The 21,379-nt window shown below is 45.2% G+C and overlaps 1 protein-coding gene and 1 pseudogene across 2 annotated transcripts in view; both read right to left on the bottom strand.

Annotated features, from left to right (window-relative positions):
* LOC309568877 overlaps positions 1–5,435 on the bottom strand; it is a 36,351-nt pseudogene extending 30,916 nt beyond the window's left edge. Inside the window, exon 1 of the transcript in view lies at positions 5,377–5,435. The product of the transcript in view is annotated as an uncharacterized misc_RNA (transcript). The remainder of the gene's footprint in view (positions 1–5,376) is intronic.
* Positions 5,436–7,466: 2,031 nt separating this feature from the next.
* UBE2J2 (ubiquitin conjugating enzyme E2 J2) overlaps positions 7,467–21,379 on the bottom strand; it is a 53,276-nt gene continuing 39,363 nt past the window's right edge. The window contains exons 6-7 of the mRNA XM_082273193.1: positions 16,616–16,696; positions 7,467–7,936 (exon numbers count right to left, since the gene is read on the bottom strand). Coding sequence (XP_082129319.1) covers positions 7,652–7,936; positions 16,616–16,696 — 366 coding nt within the window. The 3' untranslated portion in view covers positions 7,467–7,651. The remainder of the gene's footprint in view (positions 7,937–16,615; positions 16,697–21,379) is intronic.

Raw genomic sequence — 21,379 nt, 5'->3', positions numbered from 1 at the left:
CAGAATCTTGATCGGCAAGGAAGATTCTTCCATCGCCCAAGTCCCCTGGGCACAGAGCTTCCCCAGAACTCCACCCCAGTCCGACAGACTGGCGTCCGTGGTGACCACCATACAAAACATTGGCAGAAGGACTTGCCCTGGCACAGGGCAGGTGACCGGAACCACCAAGAGCGAGCCGATTTTGTAAGATGGCTCAAGCAAATCTTCTGGTCCAATGGCTGCGGATCTCTGTTCCATTTTGCCAGAATCTCCTTTTGCAAAGGTCTTGAGTAAGATTGAGCAAACGGGACTGCTTCGAAGGTTGAAACCATCAGACCCAGGGCCCTCACAAGCCCGCAAGGAGGACTGATCGGTCGCCATCAGCAACCAGACTGCTTTTTGCAGCTTCTGAAGTTTGTCCAGGGGGAGAAAGACCTTCGCCAGAGCAGATTTGAGAGTCAGCCCCAGATAAGTAAACCGTACTGATGGCATCAGAGCAGATTTTTTTAAATGGATCGTCCACCCGAATTCGTGAAGGGTCTGAATTGTGATAGAGATGTTACCCAACAAATCTGTGTGAGAGACTGCTCGCAACAGGAGATCGTCCAGATATCCCACATTGGCGATACCTCGCCGACGTAACAAGGCCAGCACAGGGGCCAGGACCTTGGTAAATACTCTGGGAGCCGAGGCGAGACCAAAGGGTAACGCCACAAATTGAAAGTGCTCCTCTGCCACCGCAAAGAGGAGGAATCACTGGTGTCCCTCGAAAATGGGGATGTGGGTATATGCATCCTTGAGATCGATGGAGGCCAGAAAATCTCCCTGATTCAAGTGGTGATGCCACCACTGACCGAATGGACTCCATTTGAAACTTCTGTACCCGCACAAAGCGGTTCAGAGCTTTGAATTCCAGAATTGGATGCACCATGCCCTCCATTCTGGGCACAGAGAACAGGTTTGAATAGAAACTTTGAGAGTGTTCCTGCTGGGGAACCGGCACAATCACCCCTTGAGCCAGGAGATCTTGCACAGCCTTCTGCAGATCCTTCAAACGCTCTGGAGACAGGCCAAGATTTGACTGAATAAACCTGTCCCCTGGCCGGGACCAGAATTCGATCTTGTACCCGGAACAAATCAGTTCACAAACTCAATCGTCCTGAATGAAGGAAGTCCAGGGTTTCTGGAAGAAGCACAGACACCCCCCCCCCACCCCTGAGCTGGGTGAGGGCGCATCTTCATGCTGAAGGGGACTTGTCAGCAGCACCGGACTGACCGGCCTTGGGCTTACCCCAATGCTCTTTAGCCCCTCAAGAAGCTCTGAACGGCTTACCTTTTTCTGGCGCCCCGGAGGCACGAAAAAAAAAAAAAAACGCTTGTGAGCAGAAAAGGATGGAGTCACCAAACAAACCCTCTCCCAGAAATGGGAGGTCAGCTAGGGCTCTCTTAGAAGCTTGGTCAGCCAACCAGCTCTTCAGCCAAACCATGCGTCTCAAGGCAATGCCCACAGCCGAAACCCTGGCAACCAGGGGAGCCGCATCACACAGGAACACCAGAGCCTCGATCACCTGGTCCAACAGTTCCAGTTGTTCTAGAGGAACAGTGTCGGGGTCCAAAGACTCCCACAAACCCCTAGTCCATTCCGTCACCGTCTGAGACTAAAACAGACACAAACACCAGTTTCAAAATGGAACCCGCCAACACGTGACGATGGCAGGAAAGGGATTCCACCCACCTGTCCACCGGATCCGTAAAAAATGGGGAATCTTTCACAGGCACAAGAGTAGATTTGTTTAATCTGGAGACAGGATGGTCCACTTTAGGTGGCACTTTCCAACGGTTGGAGACCTTTTCAGCAAAAGGATACCGGCGTTTAAAGCATTTTGGTACAACCAACACGTGCTTAACGCGCCGCCATTGGTCATTCACAATATCGTGAAAAGTGTCAAGACAAGGGAAAACCTTGCCAGCTTTCTGAGACTTCTGGGAGCAAAAAGTCACCCGTGTCCATGCCAGCGTGGGCTCAGCAGCCAATTTTAAAGTGTCCCGTACTGAAAAAATCAAGGCTTCCACTAAAGCGCGTTTCCGCACTGCGGCTGAAGAGGACAGATACTCTTCACCATCTGACTGCGAGGACAGTGACACCTCAGGAAGGGGAACATCCGGGGCAACCTCATCATCCTCGGAATCAGAGGACACCTCCATAGACGGAGAAGGCAGCGGTCGTTTTCGGCTAGCAACCTTTTTCATGACTAAATCAACTTTTGTCGCCAGGCTTTCCAGAGCTGCTGAAATTGCGGCCAGTGACTGCAATCCGGACTGTCCAGGAATTACTCAGAGTGTGTCTGAGGGTGAATTCAGTTTGGGACTCCATATTGCAAGTTGCAAATAACGGAGTACTGTCACTTTAAGAGGCGCCGATCGTGGTTCCCACCACCGATCGCATCGGTCTGCAGAGATCCCCTTTAAACTAAACTAACAGAAGAGCGTGCAGGGATATGTCCGCAGGGACCCCAGTACTGTACCACCTCAGAGAAAACGTCCTCCTGTTCGTTCCAGCAGCATGCAGAAAGACAGGAAATGACCTCGGCCAGCAGCAGGAAACAGAGCACAGGAAGTGATCTCGCCTGAATGAAAGGTCATGCTGCTCAGTGCAGCACAAGGCTACACAAACATGGTTGCCCATACAGATGCAATAGGAGGCTCAGGGAAAATGGCTGCCCCATACAAGTCTATGGAACATTGCCCACACTTAAGATGGCGGCAGCCACGGCGAGCCATGCGGCCAGGGACCGACACTATGAAGGCCTCAGGATCCACAACAGGAACCAGCAAGCCCAAGGTACCATGCCACCCCCCCCCCCAGGGCACCCGGCACCTCAGCCACATAGCCCCCCGCAGAACAGGGAAGGGGGGGTAAGACATACAGACCGGGCAAGACCAGGGGGATCTTTCAGAATGCACAAATCCCATTATCCCCAGGAGAGGGCCCACATCCCCCCAAGGTCAACAGGGGCAAGGGGGGCACATTTACTCATCATACCATGGACAGGGTGGGCTCTGCTCCGGGCAGACTGCCTCCCACCCGAAGAGGGGGGTGCTGCCAGCCGAGGGGTACGCTGCGACTCAGGGCGTTCCAGGTCGTTGTGTCCGGCGAGGCATCCGCTCGCAGGCTCGTCCCCATCTGGAAAAGAGGCACCGTCGTGGCTAGGCCTAGTGTGGGACTATAACCTGCTCACACTCGTAGGCCAGGCTGGGGGGACCATAAGGATCTAGATTATCCAGTGCGAAGCCCCAGCTGGCATTGTTGCTTGTAGATCACCAGGAAATTCTTCCCTGAACGCTAGCAAGTGAGTAAAGAGAAATAAAAGAAAATATTCTGAAAAGAATACAAAAACTGAGACCGGAGTCCCAGCAGGAAACCTAGGTCCTACTCCTTCTCTAGGCAGAAACAAACTGATGTTCTGGGCTGTGTCTGTGAGGGTTATGTCTGGAGGGACAGCCCTGTGGCCATGTATATGTAAAAACTTTGTACTAACGTACTGCCTAGACTACTCCTGCAGGAGGCAGCATAACCCACACAGCTCATGGAGATGAGGCTGCGTCTGTCAATGGACGATAGAGAAATAATTAATAAATATCCTTATATTATGGTGTCCTAGCATTGTGAATTGAGGGTTCAATATACAAAGCTAACACATAAAAAATGTAAGGATCCAAAAAGATATGAACACTACAGTACTATGGCTCAAATAAAGAATCCTTGTGTTAAAGTAAAAGGGGTAAACAAACTCGCAAAAATAACCACCCTGTTTAAACATACCAGTCCATCCCCCTATCCTCTACAACATGAAGATTTAGGACACGGGAAAACCGATAGGTATGCATAAACCCATTTCCTTCACATATTAATTCTTTAGTGATTTTGCTGACCCCGACAGTGTAATTTTGACACTTTGTGAATTGAGTCTGCTGCAGGCTCCAATCGGCAGCTCCCTAGCTTTCCCAAGTAAGCAGCCACTAGATACTTCTGCTGGTACTTCGTGTCTTCTATAGGACATCTCTGACACTCAGGTAAAGGGACCTGGAAGGGAGAGCAGTTATCAATGTAGAAATTGCCAGTGAATGTATAAAATGTCAGGTCATTTGCAGTCATTGCACTATTTTTTTCCCTGTGAGATGCAGCAGTACTGCACATTACTGCTGACAATCTACAGATCAGCTGTAGCTAAATAGTGTCAAAATATTGCTGGGGAAGGACTCACCACTGGATAGGTTTGAGCAGTGTACAAATGGTAGGTCATCGAGAAGCCTCAGGAAGGAAGGTCTGCTTTATATAATGTTCTGCTTCTATGAAATGTCTATGGAACATAGTGCACCATTGTGGATAAATGTCTAACACTCTATGGAACTTTGCATTTTGTGTGATTTTGGCTGTTGAGAAGAAAACAATCAAATGCTCCTTTTCCCCAATTTACCACTTCTCTATTCTACAGCTAGTGTGTGTGTGTGCAGCTATGATTAGTTGGATATGACTTTGCAATGCTGCAACTCAGTTCTTAAAGATAAGCTCTGGGCACAAATACTTCTATTCAAAAGAAAAGTCCAAGTTTCTGTCACTTTAAATAGTTTGTTTAGACCAAACAAGCGATTTCTATTACCAAGTTATTCAGACGTCGTGAGCACCGTTTCATAATGTAGTAGCATAAGATACAAACATTATGCAGAGCTGTCCTCTGGCACCAGTACAGGCATCTTATCTGCTGTCGGAACAAAAATGAGTCGGGTTGAGTGTTCCTCAATAATTCAGATGTGTCCTTGTATTTTTATCAATGAATACAAGGCCTTTTCTGATTGGTTGAAGTGGAGAACATGACATTATTGACTGGTCCCCTTTCCACTTCGGTCAATTAGCGGAATCCTTGTGTTAAAAAAAAAATGAGAAGCACTTAGCCCAACTCAATTTTGTTTCAGCAGCAGAGGGCAAGTTGCCCAGACTGCCACTGGGAACTCAGAGCTGCATACTGTATGTATAGTAGCTGATGCTACAACAGAACAGTACAGTGGTCATAGCAGCAACATCACAGAAAAGACCCCATTTATCTACCTATCAACTATAATAAAAAACAAACAAACAATATCTCACCTTTCTTAACACCCATAGTTCTAAGCTTAGGTCACGTAACCCAAAAATGGAGCATCATGGATCTGCACAGCTGATTGGTAACGATTTGGGGACTTATTTCCTTCCATACTATATCTGATTAAAGCAAACCTAAGTTTACAGTTTAGATCAGCTTTATTTGCATTTATTTTACTATAGATGTATTTTAACATGGAACTGTACTCCTTGTAATAATTGGCAAGGCATATACTTCCACATTATGGCACACTTACCTCTCGGTGAATCTCTGTTCATTGCTCACATTCCCCCTTGTAACTCCCATCGCTGCCATCTTCGCCCAGTCTCCTTCCTGGTCCGCAGTCTTCTTTCTCTGCCTTTGCTTTTGACTGGCCAAAGATAATGCTTACATATTACAGGACTGTACACTGAGCTGCACATGCATGGCAGTCAGCATACAGTTGAAAAAAATATTGCTAGCAGACAGAAAAAAAGATCTTATGACAAAAGGAGACAAACAGTCGCTTCTGCCATAATAGCTTACAGTAACATCTAGCAATTATTAAAATTGCAACTCGTTTTGCTTTAAAACTGAACTACAATCTTGCCTTCAGTATTGCACAGTTGTACAGGCTCCTCTCCTATCCTGAAATTGCTTATTCAGATTTCACAGCACAATGTGAGCCTTTTATAGTGTATATTAGATGCTGCAGTAGGTCAAGTGGAGCCAGCCTTATTTCCTAGCTGGAGGACATTTAGCATCATCTAGCCTTTTCTTCCCAGCCTGAATGCAGATATGGGGAAGAAAGGATATACCAGAGAAGGCAAAAGCAGATTATTTTTTAGCTTTAAAGTAAACTTGTGCAAAGAAAAAAGTTTCTTTTTAAATTTCCTATAAATCTCCAACATACACTTTCCTTCTGACCACTGCTACTCTATTCATGTAGAAGTACTGCCAGGTATGGAGGAGGAAGTAACAAGGCCATCATATATCAACCGCCCTGCCCATGAGCCACCCACGTAAACTACGAATCCAGCAACCTAACTTATGCAGGGCTTTCTTTCTCTCCTGGGAGCTGAACTGAACAGAGTGGGAGCAAAAGGGAAGGCCAGGGTATGCTGCTAGGAAGGTCTGCATTAAAGTGAACCTGGTGTTTGGTTCTGCATTGCAAAGTAGAGATTCACTTTAGCCTAGCGTATGGTGAATGCAAGATTAACTTCATGGTCTGCGATTGACAATAGGTGTATCTTCAGCCCTAAAGTGCATTTGCAATCAAAAAGAAAAATGCAATATATTGTAGCTCTCAAGTCCTTAAAAGGGGTACTGCATTTGTTTTTTTTTTTCAGGCTTTTCTTTCTTTATCTTCACCTGGTGATCCTGCGCCGACTCTTCCTGTCCCTGAGTGACTACACTTACTCCACTGTAACTATTGAGAGGATGGTGGCCACTCAGGCCAGACTTCAAATAGGTCTGACTTTGTTCATCACCATTACACAGAAATGGGAAGATTAATACTTAACAGAATAAACACGATATATTATTTTATGCTTACAGGAAGTAACATGGAAACTGCATTTCTAACGAGATTAGGATGTATTTCTGTACTTGCTAAATATGTTCTTAGCCTGAAAAAACAAAACTAATGCAGTCGCCACATCAAAGGACAGTTATGAAGCAATAAAGAATACATTGATGTTTTTAGATTGTTATCCTTTAAGTCTCTACCAGATGAATAGGTCATGTAGGTAAAATACTATTCAAATATTCAGTTTCCTACGTTCAATATCACTGAATAAACCTTTTTAATATCCACTCCTAACGGGATATAAATCAAGTGATACAATCATTCCATAGTTGATTTTAAAATTTCACCTCACTTTCAGAGCTAAAACTTACACACTAAAACAGGGAAAAATAAAAATAAAAAAAGAGGACATGTAAAAATGTCAACATTAAACTTTCAGACTTTATCACTGGATAGCGGATGTACAAAACTGGACCAATCTTTTTGGAGCCTGTATGCTGGAATTGACCAGACTGTCTACAGCAGATGACAGGCCCACATCTCATCACGGATCCAGTACAGAGAACATAGCCCTCTCCTTGACAGCTTTTAAAGAAGAGCTTGAGGAAATTCATTGGATTAAAGCAGATGTTGGAAATGAAGATGCCCGGCTGATTCAAGCACCAGAGGCTGCAGTGAACATAGTACAGGGTCTCTGTTTAGTTTGCTGTCATGGAAAATACACAACCACTCATCTCATGTTCTAAAAAAAAAAAAAAAAAGTTCATATTATTATATATATATATATATATATATATATATATATATATATATATATATATATATATATATATATATATATATATATATTATTATTATAATAAACCCATGAGCCAACTGATATATCACTTTGCACAACTGTAGCACAAATAGAAATGACCCGAGCGTGGTGCTGAGCGAGTCTGTCTTCTAGCAGTTCATTTGCTCTTTCCCGACTATTGCTAGTTTGGTCTCAGATTCTTCTTGATGCCCCTGGTAAATCCCATCATTCCTGGGCTATGCTTCTCAGTACATACTTGACTGTGTAGGCGAAGGCTGCAAATCCCACTATGACAAAGACATTAGCCAATGCACCCCCTAAAAGTCCATGGTTACGGTTTGGCTGTTGTAGACCGGGGTGATTTGCTGCTGCTAAGGGGGCATGACCGTTCAACAGTGGAGCTCCATTCTGACCAAAGTGGGCTTCTGTATCTGGCACTACGTCTGGGAGAGGAAGGGACTGTGGCCGGTTGGTTAGTTCTTCTTGTGCCCGCTGCTTCTTCTTTATTTCCTAACAAAGCACAAAAAAACTGTCAGGCAGGCAAAACAAAATGGATAATTATTCACACAACGCATTAAAAGCTGTTATGGCCACTACTCAGAGTATTTATTTTTCGAGTTGATTCATTGGCATGGTTTGTTTTTATGGTGCAGAACTGTTGGTTTTTAATGTTGGGGCTCAGGATGAAGGTGAAAAGGCTGCTGTATAGTTTAAATAATAGTGTTAAAGATTAAAGTAGGTTAGTATTAGGGTCAGGAGCTTAAAAGGTTAAGGCCTTGTGCACACTGGATGTTTTTTCTGCTGCTCCTAGGGGCGTTTGGCGTTTTTTTCCTGCCTATAAACTCCCCGGTATGTTAGCCTATGTGTCCATGCACACACAGACGTTTAGAGGAGTTCACTGGCAGAGGCGTTTAGAGGCAGAATTAAAAAAAACGCAACCAGTGAGTCCAGGAGCAGCAGCAGTGTGGAAGAAAAAAATGGGTGTTAACATTAGGTGCGTTTAGCGCTTGGGCAATAATTCATTTTAATACCCAGAATAAAGTATTATTCTGGCCAATAAAATATACACCTAAGTGCTTGATGAACCTAAACATGTTTACACACGTTTACAACTGTCAAGCATTTTTTCCCTGCCAAAACGCTGCTGCCAGGAAGCAAGGAGTCCAGGAGAGTTCACAAAAAACATTCATAACGTGCATAAGGCCTAAAAGTTATAATTAAGCATTAGGAGTTATGTTTTAGGTTAAGAGTGGGGGGGACTTGGTAAGTATTAACAGTGGCAAGAAAAAGTATGTGAATCTCTTAATCTTAACTTTATTCTTTTTATTTTTGCAGTTAGTGATGCACCAAAATGTTCGGCCGAAAATGGGCTTATTCCATTTCGTCCGAAAATGGGTTAAATATGCCGATACTAAAGATGGCCGCCGCGGGCACAGCGCAGGTTTAAAAAAAAAACCCACCTCTGGCCGCCGGCCCGCCTCCCGGTGATGTCACTACTACTGCGATCTGTGCATGAATGAACACACCGGGCGGGCGAGCGGCCGCTAATAGCTATAACTATGTGATCGCTTCACTTCCCTGTCAGCGGAGATACATGCCTGCCTACACTGCTGAGATCTAACATCTGATAGCTTGTACTGGAGACTCTCAGTGACTGCTAAGTGAACTGTCTGCCAGGTGCTGGGGGAATTCTCCCCTGTCAAAGTACATCAGAAAAGTGCGTTTCAAAAAACCTGCCTCTGGCCGGCGGCCCGCCTCACGGTGATGTCACTACTACTACAATGTGCATGAATGAACTAACACGCAGGGCGGGGCGGGCGAGCGGCCGCTAATAGCTATAACTATGTGAGCGCTTTACTTCCCTGTCATGCATCTATCTCCGCTGACAGGGAAGTGAAGCGATGCACAGATGCACAGATCATAGTAGTAGTGACATCACCGGGAGGCGGGCCGCCGGCCAGAGGCGGGTTTTTTGAAAGGAAGGACACCGGAGGAGCCGAGTGAAAGTAAGGAGATTGCATTGGGGTGGTGAGGGACGCTGAGGCAGGGGGGTAGGGACGCTGAGGCGAGCTTACCAATGGTATTTGTATTATGCAGCATGAGGGGGTTAATGTATTGCCACTGCTGGTCACTGATGAATTAGTGACTGACCAGTGGCAGTTAATTAACCCCTTTGTGCTGCATTAGTGCAACCAGTATCAGTGCAACCAGTGTTAATTAACACTGATACTGGTTGCACTAATGTAGCACAAAGGGGTTAATTAACTGCCACTGGTCGGTCACTAAATTCATCAGTGACCAGCAGTGACAATACATTAACCCCCTCATGCTGCATAATACAAATACCATTGGTAATTCAATTAACCACTATACTGCGACAGGGTGGCAGCTACAAGTGTACGCCTGCCTGTTTTTGGTGTATGCCCCTGTTCTACATATTTTAAAATTATTTGGGGGAAAAAAGTCATTTTCGGTTTTCGGCCAAGGGCATCCTGCATTTTCGGTTTTGGTCCAGAAACCCTATTTTCCATCCGTCCAGCGGATCGGATGGGAACGGACCGACGGTCCGTTCCCATCCGATTCCCCCATAGAGATGCATTAGGAACTGACAGCTGTGTCTCCGCACACAGTGCAGAGACACAGCTGTCATCCTCCTGCTTAGCAGGGGGATCGGCGGATCGATTCCCGCTGAGATAAACGGAGTCCGTCCAACGGACGGATAGTGTGAAAGGGGCCTTAGTCAACCCAGACTTATTACTTTAACAAAAGCTAATTGGAGTCAGCAGTTTGCAGACCTGGAGTGCTATTAAAGAAATTAGTTAGGAGGTGTGATTAAGGCCAGATTCACATATGTCCAGCTGCGGTTTGCAGTCCGGGATCCAGTGCGTTTCTGTTCACCAGTTCATGTGCAAATTCAGGCTAACACCAGACCCAAAAAACGCACGGGACCCTTTATGAAATCGCACCGAGGTTACCCCGGACAGATGTGAACTGGTTCCATTAAAAGCTGGTCACATTCCCATGTCATGTGAGTTGAATGTGGTTTAACCAGTTCTGGACCGGAAGGATTTGCCCCCTTAATGACCAGGCCATTTTTTGAGATTTGGTACTGCGTTAACAGAAAATTGCGCGGTTGTGCGACGCTGTACCGAAAATAAAATTGATGTCCTTTCCCACGAATAGAGCTTTCTTTTGGTGATATTTGATCACCTGTTCGATTTTTATTTTTAGCGCTATAAAACAAAAAAGAGCGACAATTCTGAAAAAATAAAAAAACAAACAAAAAAAACCAATATTTTTTACTTTCTGCTATATAACATCCCCCCCCCCAAAAAAAAAAAAAGTAAAAAATCTAATTTTTTTTATCCATTTAGGCTGCTACATATTTTTTGGTAAAAAAAACAAAGTATTTTGGTTTGCGCAAAAATCACGTCTACAAAACTAGGGGAAAGATTTATGTCATTTTTATTTATTTACTAGTAATGGCGGCGATCTGCGATTTTTAGCGGGACTGTGACATTGCGGCAGATAGATAAGACCCCTAACTGACCTTTTTGACACTTTTGGGGGGAACAGCGACATTACTACAGTAATCAGTGCTAAAAATATGCACTGTTACTGTAATAATGACACTGGCAGGGAAGGGGTTAACCTAGTGGGTGATGAAAGGGTTAAATGTAAGCCTAGGGGTGTATTTACTAACCGTGGGGGGGGGGGCTTGTGAAGTGACCATAGAGACCTGTGATCCTAAATAGAAGAAGGATCACAGGCGCTCTGATCATTTCAGAGAGAAGAACAGTCGGCTGTGTTTACAACAGCTGACAGTTCTCTCTCAGCGGGGAGGGATCGCGGGTGGGCGGCGGCAATCTGTGCCGCCAGCCCGGTGCATCTGCATCCCCGCTGCCTAGTGGGAGCGAAAGCGCACCGACGGTGGCGTGCACGCTCGCCCCCCAGCACCACGTGTGCGACCGTCGTAGTACTACCCCAGTTTGCGCAGCTGAGCCAGCCTGCCACAGTAAAACTAGGTCCCGTTTACACCTCAGCATAGCAATTTACTGGCTTTTTTTGTAGCTTTTCACAATCGTTTAAAAGGAGTTTTAGAAGTGCATTACAAGCATTTTACAACTTCAGGCATTTTTGCTTAGCCAATACAAAGCACTAGGGGGAGAGAAGAGAGGAAATTAGGGGTGGAGAGCAGCTGTTTAAGCAGAAAACGAGAGACAAAACGCTCGTAAAAAGGCTGAAGTCAGACATGTCTATTGAAGTCTATGGGGGCCATAAATGCTTGTAATCTTCCAAAAAGAAACTCATGTACTTTTTTGAGTGAGAGGCATTTTGCTTCAGGGGACAGAACACTCATACAGTATGTGAACAGGGGCCGTTGAAATGAATGGGTTTGGGCTTGTGGAGTGTTTTAGAGCTACAAGCTGAAAATTGCTCAGGTGTGAATAGGGCCTTAAGAGATATTTTGATCGATAAAAGACACTCAAACATATTAAAATATTAAAGGCTTTTTTTTTTTTAAAACAAACTTGTCACACTGGCCTACTCCGTGCAGTGGTTCTGCACAGAGCAGCCCCAATTCTCCTCTTCTCAGGTCCCTTGCCAACGCTCTTGGCCCCTCCCTCCTGCCAAGTGCCCCCAGAGCAGGCACGTTCCCAAGCCGCGGCCCTGCCTGTCCATTCACACACAGCCGCGGCTCAGCCCCACCCCTTCGCTCTCCTCATTGGCTCACTGGCTGTAATTGACAGCAGCGGGAGCCAATGGCAAAGAATGCATGAAGGTAAAAAACCTTGAGCCTTTAGAACCACTTTAAGATTGTAGTTCATAAGAAGCATCAGCTGAAGTGGACCATGCCTCACATCAATAGTAGCTGATATACATAAGGTTGGAAAGGGATGCTCTAACTTCTCCCATTGTATTGAAAAACAACAGATTTTCTTGAGATCCACTTTTGGTGTCAGGGAGATTGAGGCATTAAAGGATCTCTAAGCTCAAGAACCAAACTCGCAATGTATTGCAGTTTACCAATTCCCTCTCCGGTTGTGGTCATTGGGTGTACTACACACACCCAAAAATCATCAAAGTGCCCAGAGCGTATATAGATGTAGTACTTCTTTCCTTCTGTTCCGAAGACACTCCCCCACCCCTTTGCACTATTCAGCGATTCCTAAATGTCATAATGATAGAGAATTGCTCTGCAGCGCAGAAGCAGCTGCTGTGAATAAAAGAACTGAGACACAATGTTTATAAACATTGTTAAGACATAAAATACAAAAAAACAAGGTCTAAGTAGCATTGTTACTTTTGTATTTATTCTGCTTCTGCTTCTATTCTGCAGATCAAAGGGATGAGCGTCAATCTTAATATGATTATTATTTTTTTTTAAACCCCAAGTTTACCCTCATCAGCCCTAATTAACTCCTTCCTCCCATACAAGTTGTAAAAAAGCCTAAAATAAGCATGGTTTAAAATGTTACCCTTTATTAGGTCTTTTATTTTCAGCAGATACCAAGATGCTGGCCTGTGTACAAAATATTGACCAAGTGGTAGAGAGCTCCAGCGTTCTTGTATAAAATGTTCCCCCTAGTAACCTCTATGTATTGGAGGTGTAATCAGGTTAAAAGGCAAGCTACACGTTTTTTGGAAAGGTCTGTTGCTATGACCCTACTGGGAAGACAAAATTAAAGCGGAACTTTAGTCAGAAAATTTAGTCCTGCTAGATCACTTCAAGCTGGCCCGTTTGCAGGTATAGCTATGTAAAATATTAAAATAAGTATCTAAAACAATAGGATTCTCCTTTCTGTTATAAAACATATCCAATTAAAAGAAAAAAAAAAAATCAAATCTTTTCATCAATTTAGGCCAACACGTATTCTGCTACATATTTTTGGTTAAAAAAAAAATCCCAAAAAGGGTATATTGATTGGTTTGCGCAAAAGTTATAGCATCTGCAAACTATGGGTTATTTTTTTATTTTTTTTTTTTCCACTAGTAACGTAAGCGATCAATGACTTCTAGCGGGACTGCGATATTGCGCCGAAAAGTCATGACACTTGACACTTTTTTGGGGACCAGTGACACTAATACAGAGATCAATGCTAAAAATATGCACTGTGACTGTACTAAGGACACTTGCTGGGAAGGGGTTAAACATCAGGGGCAATCAAAGGGATTACACTGTGCCTATCCAATGTTTGTGGGAGGTGCTTTCACTAGGGGGAAGGCATTGATCCATGTTCCTGCTTTGCAGGAAAACAGGAACAATTCCTTCCCTGACAGAACGGTGATCTGCCTTGTTTACATAAGCAAATCGCTGTTCTGGCTCTCTGCCCAATGATCGGTGGGTGCCAGTTGACATCTAGTCCTCAGTATTCGTAGATCTGCTCCCGCTGTCTAATCACAAAAGGAGCAGGTCGCCAACAGCGATCATGCATGCTCCAGACCCCGAGTTATCGATCACGTACTAGGTACGGGATCCGGCGCAGAGCAACTGCCCTGCCGCAGTATATGTGCGGTGGGTGGTCATAAAGTGGTTAAAATACAGTAATACACTGTCTCACCCTGCTTTGCACATGCTCAGTTGCTTTCTATTACACATACTGTAGCTGCTGACTTTTAATAGAAGGACACTTACCTGTCCTGGAATCCAGCGATGTCGGCACACCCGACCGAGGTTTTCAGTGGCTATCGGGTGCTGCTGCCGCCATTGCCGATAAGGGAACCTGGCCGTGAAGCCTTAGGGCTTCACGGCCGATGTTCCGTGAAAAAACCCTACCCGTGTCACTTCCGGTGCACCTACATCATTGAACAGCTGAGCAGCTTAGCAGTGCGCATTGCTCTAAGCTCCAGAGGGTAGGGAATTTTCACGGGGTAGGGTTTTTTAACGTTACCCTGCATCAGCTGTTGCCGCGGTTACATTAAAACATCTCGGCTGCAACATGAAATCATCACCGCTCCTACCCGTGTGACTTCCCTGATCTCCACTACTAAATGTAAAAGCGGCGGCGGCTCTATGAAAATATAAATCACGGAGCCGAGATCTCCGTGATTTATATTTTCATACACCCGCCGCTTTTACATTTAGTAGCCGAGATCAGGGAAGTCACAGGGGTAGGAGCGGTGATGACTTCATGTTGCAGCCGAGATGTTTTAATGTACCCGCGGCAACAGATGATGCAGTGTAACGTTACAGTGAAAATTCCCTATCCTCCGGAACTTCGAGCATGCACACTTCTAAGCTGCTCAGCTGTTCAATGACGTATCCGGAGCTGTGAGCATGCGCAGTGGTAAGCTGTTCCATGACATATGTGACAGGAAGTGACGAGGGTAGGGAATTTTCACGAGGTAGGGTTTTTTAACGCTACACCGGTTCCCTACTGCGCATGCACGAAACACACTGCGATTCTGAATTGTGCGGCGGTGGGCAAAGGAGGAGAGGGGCCGGACTTGACGTGCTTTGCCGCAGCCGAGTCTGCCGGAAGTGGAGATGGGTACCATTCAAACAACAGGTACCCGCTCCCCCCGAAAAGTGCCAAATGTGGCACCGGAGGGGGAGCAATCAGATAAGTGGAAATTCCACTTTTGGGTGGAACTCCGAGTTAAGAAAAGACAAATTTGTAGAGGCTGATCTGCTGACAGCTTTAAAGCAGAATTAAACCCTCCTATCCTTTACAACCAAGGAAGCTGCTTCTGTTTGATCCTCAACTGCCATGGTGTTGCACATGTGATCAGTTATAACACCAGCCATTTGATGATTTGGCAGTTCGGTTGAGGAAACAAGTAAATGTTACAGTTGGCATTCCAGGAACATAACTTTTTTGAGACTGTTAAATCAATGGGTTTAGTTCTACTTTATTATTTACTGCTGTTCAGGGGCTCTGGGCTTCAACAAAATTGCAGCCTCCAGCAAAAAGAAACAGGAACCATGCAGCACCAGTAATTTTGGTAACCTATTAATGTGAAATGTATCTTCCTTGCTAAAGAATATTTTAGATTTTCATCTGCTTCCCAAGAACACGACATTCCCTCCAATGGTAAATGCGCCAAGTGTATCTGTACTTCTGAAAAGAAAGTCAACAGACCCGCTCACCACTGACTAGCGAATCTGTGTGGTTTATGACAAACACATGGGAGATCTTACAGCTTCACTAAAATGTAAGAAGAGCAATTTTGTAACACCTGCTTTTATTGAAAGGATTTTCAATGTTCTCAGTGTAGCTCTTGCTTGTCTCCAATTAGTTCAGACCTCTCTGGGCCTTAAAGGAGTAGTAAAGTTTATCTAAATGCAGTCTATGCACTAAGATAAAAAGCCTTCTGTGTGTAGCAGCCTCCCCAGCACCCTCTAATGCTTACCTGAGGTCCATCTAGCTCCAGTGATGTTGTAGGTATGTCTCGGCTGTCTAGGACTGCCCTCCTCATTGGCTGAGACAGCAGCGCGACGCCATTGGAATAGAAAGGGGGCGGGGCCAGGCTGCAGCTCAGTGTCTGAATGGGCACACAAAGCTGTGACTCGGCTCAGGTGCTCCCACAGCAAGCTGCTTGCTCTGGGGGCACCCAACAGGTGGGGAGGAGCCAGGAGAGCAGAAGAGGGACCCGAGAAGAGGAGGATCCAGGCTGCTCTGTGCAAATCCACTGCAACAGAGCAGGTAAGTTCCACTGCAACAGAGTAGGTAAGTATGAAAAAAGCGAGACTTTGCAATCACTTTAAGCTTGTCCTTTTTGAATGCCTCTGTCGAGACTTGACGCCCATGTCCCCGAGCCCCCACTGGAGTGCAGGGCAGGATTTTTCCCCTACTTTTTACCTTCACTCTCCTGCTCCCTCTTTATAGTCTTTAGACTACCCCTTCTTAGTGTTCTATTCGTTGTAAAAACAAGTGTTGTCCCCCAGGATACAGATTTGAAGTCTGTTACTACCTACCAAACAAAAAAAAACAACAAACACAATACATGCAGATCCCAAAAAATAAAGATTACTATAGTATTTTTCGAGATTTTAAAAAGGGCTCTTTTAGTAAAGCCTAGAAAGACTGTTTCAACAAGAATGTTTCTTTAAGTCTCACAGATCAGATCTGAAATCATCCTATGAACAGCCAGGCCAGATGTTTACTACTTACTTACAAATGAGACTTAGGAAATTTGATGTGTGTATGATAAAATATGAAGTCACTGGTCTAACATGGTACTTACCTCAACTACTTCTGGAAACAGCTCACAAAAAACTTTATCCTTTAAGTTAAACGCTAAACTTTGTGCTGCGAGTTGCCGTTTCTGTGAAGACAAGCAGAAAAAAAAAAAAATTATCTTGTAAATGATGCAATTTGCCCAAAATGCTCTATTGTTAAAAAAATATTTATGATGGCTCATACATGTCGCATACTAATATTTGTAATGTAGTTACCAAAAGAGTAATGGATGCCTGGAATAGACTTCTGGCAGAAGTAGTGAGGCAGTCAAAAGTAAGTGGAAATGTAAGGGGAAAAAAAAAAAAAATAGCATATACACTCACCGGCCACTTTATTAGGTACACATGTTCAATTGCTTGGTAACACAAATTGCTAATCAGCCAATCACATGGCTGATTGAATGCATTTAGGCCTCTAGATGTCGTGAAGACTTGCTGTTCAAACACCCTTTTGCCATCAGAACTGCCCTAATTCTTCATGGCATAGGTGATGGAAACATTCCTCAGAGACTGGTCCATAGTGACATGATAGCATCGCAGTTGCTGTAGATTTGTCGGTTGCACATCCATGATGTAAATCTCCTGTTCCACTACATCCCAAAGGTGCTCTAGTGCAGTGGTCCTCAACCCTGGCCTACAGGGCCCACTAACAGGCCAGGTTTGCAAGATAACTGAAATACATCCCAGGTGATATCATTTGCTGCTCAGTGATTGCAGTACTCTAGTCTGCATCTTCCCCAAGGTAATACTTAAAATCTGGCCTCTTAGTGGGCCCTGAGGACCGGAGTTGAGGACCACTGCTCTAGTGGATTGAGATTTGGTGACTGTGGAGGCCATTGGAGTACATACAGTGAACTCATTTTCAGGTTTATGAAACCACCAGTTTGAACTAATTTGAGCTTTTTGACATGGTGCATCAGAGGATAGGTACACTGTAGTCATAAAAGGATGGACATGGTCAGCAACAACACTCAGGTAGGCTGTGGTGTTTAAACTATGCTCAATTGGTACAAAGGGGCCCAAAGTGTGCCAAGAAAAATTGGATTTTTGGCTTACCGTAAAATCCATGTCTCAAATGTTTGACGGAAACAGCTCCTTAGATTCTTGACCAGTGGGTTTATACTGCCCACTACAGGAATAGGACACAAGGCAAAAAAAAAAAAAAAACGACTACGCCTATGGGCAGTCCCAGGAGGTATATTCCCCCTCTCTGCTATATATAATCAGTTTTATTACAAGCCGTGTCAGAAGTATTACAACTCCATAGAGGGGTGGGTGCTGTGTTCATCAATGAACATCTGAGAAATGGATTTTACGGGAAGTCAAAAATCCTATTTTCTCTTTTGTTCATGGACGGACACAGCTCCTTAGATTCTTGACCAGTGAGACGTCCCAAAGCAGTATCAATCATGAGGGATGGGAACAGTAAAAGATTTGCTGGTGGAATAGTCCACTTAAGGAGGGACTCCTCAAAGAGGTACCTAATCGCAAAGCGTTTAAGAACCGCAAAGGGACGTTTTAGACGTTCCCACTCTTTTGCGACAAATCTGTCAAAATAGGGAGGGAAAAGGAAACAACTTCGCCGCTCTAGAAGACTTAAGTGTCAAAAGGGGACCCGCACGCACCTCCACCGCAGCCTTCGCTGCGTCCTCCATTTTTAAAGTTTCACGCACAGACACAGAGTGCGTCCACCAGCGTGCCTTTTTGTGCGCAGCTACAGGAGCGGAGGAATCATCCTCACTATCCGAAAAGCCAGGGCACGTGGCTGAATCAGATTCAGGATCTGAGGGTGGGCCACGTCCGCTGAATCAGATTCAGGATCTGAGGAGACAAGAGGAGGCAAGGGAAGTGCTTTTTGCTAGCCCGCTGCCCAAAAGCCATGTCCACCCGGGACTCCAGGACCGCTGTCCATGCATCAATGGATGGTTGAGACCCGGAGAGCCCTGCAGCCTCAGAGGGGGGTCAGGTGGGGAAATGTGCTTCAAAGACTCCATAAGTAAATAAGTAGACGCCCACAAAAAGTGCCACACACTGCTAAGGGACACCCCCACCGTGCTGGTAACACCACCTGGTTGCCAGTAACCGAGCATCCCACAATCCTGCAGCAGAGAGAGGGAGGGCCCCACCAGACTGGCACCAGCAGCACCAGGATAAACTGTACTCCATGTGTAGCATCCAGGAAAGGAAGAGACCCAGAAGTCAGCACCAGGGGAGGAGGGGCTCCCACAGCCAAAATTGCCGCCCAGAGGGTCCTCTGTAGTAGCCGCCACCAATTTCTTTGCCGAACCAACAGAAAATGGCCACCGGCCTGTACACTATATAGGCCACGACAATATGGCAGCTCCACAAGGCTCCCAGGGACCCAGGGGGGATCCCTGGGGCCCAGGAAAGGCACTAGAAGGAAGAGGGGAACTGGGCAGGAGCCCCCACCAGGTACTGTCCCCCCTCCTCAGCGGATAGCCCGGTCATCGACATCGTACCCCCCCCCCCCCACCGTCAGTACACCACCATGTCCCAGCTCCCAGGGAGGGGCCTGTGTCCACCACAAAACCCTCCAAGGGGAGAAGGGGGACAGCTACTCACCATACCGAGAACCAGGCGGGCACCGCACTAGACAGAACCTCCTCACTATTGAAATGGGGGGGCTGTCAGCCAGGAGGAACGCTGTGACACAGGCTGAGACCTGGTCGTATGCGACCTCGCGAGGCGTTTAACCTCGCAGACCAGCCCCTGTACGGTGGGGCTATGTCGCAGCAGACCTAGCACTGAGCTGTGGTCTGCACGCGCTCGCTGGCCAGACCGCTGGATCTAGATTATCCAGCCCATCGCCCAGTCCAGCAGTTGATTGTAGATCTCACAGGAAAAACCGGGAGAAAAAAGCGATTTAAAAAAGAAAAAATTGCCAGGACCAGAGATCCCAGCAAGGAACTAGGTCTTTACTCCGGACTAGGCAGAAAAAAAATTGGGCAGTCCCAATGAACGAAAGAGAAATATCCCCCACACCATTACACCACCACCGCCAACCATTGATACAAGGCAGGATGGATCCATGCTTTCATGTTGTTTACGCCAAATTCTAACCCTACCATTTGAATATTGCAGCTGACATCAAGACTCCGATATTCTATTGTCCAATTTTGGTGAGCCGCGGGTAGACGCGTTTCACACACTAGCAAGTGTGCTTAATCATTATGTGGGAAATGGTAATGATTAAGCACGCTTGCTAATGTGTGAACCGCGTCTACCTGCATTGTTTGCCACACTGGGATGTTCGGTTAATAAACCAGAAACTTGATGATACTTAGAGTGCAGCCATTTCTTCTACACTGATTGTCTGCAGAGGCGAGCACCTGTAACATCATTAGGCTTCTTGGTTCACCTGGAGCAGTGAGTCTTCCTTGTCTTTGTGAAAGTGCCTTAATTGTAACAAGTTATGCAATATGTATATATATATATATATATATATATATATATATATATATATATATATATATGTTGCGGCTTTGAAATTGTTTACCAGGGAAGATTATCAGCCTTAACCTCGTTATTGTTTTTTACAGCCGGCAGCTAGCTTTTTCTATAAAGCGTTCCAAGCGGCTCTTGAGCCAATGGCATGCTTTCAGAAGCGGTGGGAAGGGGATGTTCCCCCTTCCCACCCGCTCACCCAACAATCCATCCACTGGTGCGGCCAGCTAGTCCCAGAGGCAATGAAAGAGTTGATCCTCTTTGATTGCCTCTATGGCCTTGCTGGAGTGACGTCATGACATGACATCACTTCCGGACCAAGCTGGAAGACAAACTATTTTTTTTTTTTTTTTTTAAAGCAAAAGATCAAAAAATTTATTATATTGGTCTTTTGCTTTTAATAGGTAAATTAGAGATTTGGGGTCTTTTTAACTCCAGATCTCTCCATAAAGAGGACCTGTCATCCTTATTTCTATTACAAATATGTTTACATTCATTGTAAAAAGGAAAAAAATTGATAACAAATAAATGATTAAAAGGGACAGTGGAAAAGAAAAAAAAAGTAAAATAAATAAAGACAAAAAAAATGTAATGTGTAGATGTAATGTTCCGTGCTCACGCACAGAAGCAAATGGATACACAAGTTAGACATTTTGGTTGTTGTGCCTTGAGATTCTGTCAGATTTTAAAGGGTGCCTTGGTTGAAGAAAAAAAAAAAAAAAAAAAACGCTGTTCTAAGGGAATGCTGATCCTGCAGTTTTCCTCATTCAAAGTACACCAGGGACATGCAGTCAGGGGAGACAGAGGAGCCATGAACATAAAAAAAAAAAAATGATCAAGCTTCTAGGGTCGTAGCTCAGCGACCTGGGGTCACAGAGGGGGTAGGTAGCCAAAGTCCTACCCCACTACTGGTCGAAATTTGGGGCTCCTAGCACCTATGGTTCCGGAGATACGGGAGCTCCTTGCACAGCCTGTGAGAAGCTACATACAGCCCGGCCAGCTTAAATACAAGCTGGCACATGATGTTTGCAGCAGACAGAGGATGAGCTCACAGTGCCTTGTCAGATGCACTATGCTCAATGGACAGCTTGGAGCCTTGGACCAACAAGCTGTCCAATAAAAATGCTGCAGTGGAGGCTCTCCTCTCACTGCAGAGTCATAGAAGAGGGCATGTGTCTAAAAGACAACCCTCTTACCTACAAGGAATAAAACATGGGATTATGGGTATAAGGTTTACCCATAATCCCATGTTTTTCTCATTCATAATATATTATGCTATATGTTATAACATAATTTATTATCTA

The sequence above is a fragment of the Pelophylax lessonae genome (assembly GCF_965119305.1).
Source record: "Pelophylax lessonae genome assembly, chromosome: 12".
In the NCBI taxonomy this organism is placed as follows: domain Eukaryota; kingdom Metazoa; phylum Chordata; class Amphibia; order Anura; family Ranidae; genus Pelophylax; species Pelophylax lessonae.
Note: the sequence above shows the minus strand (reverse complement) of the source record. Positions and strands in the feature narration are given on the sequence as shown.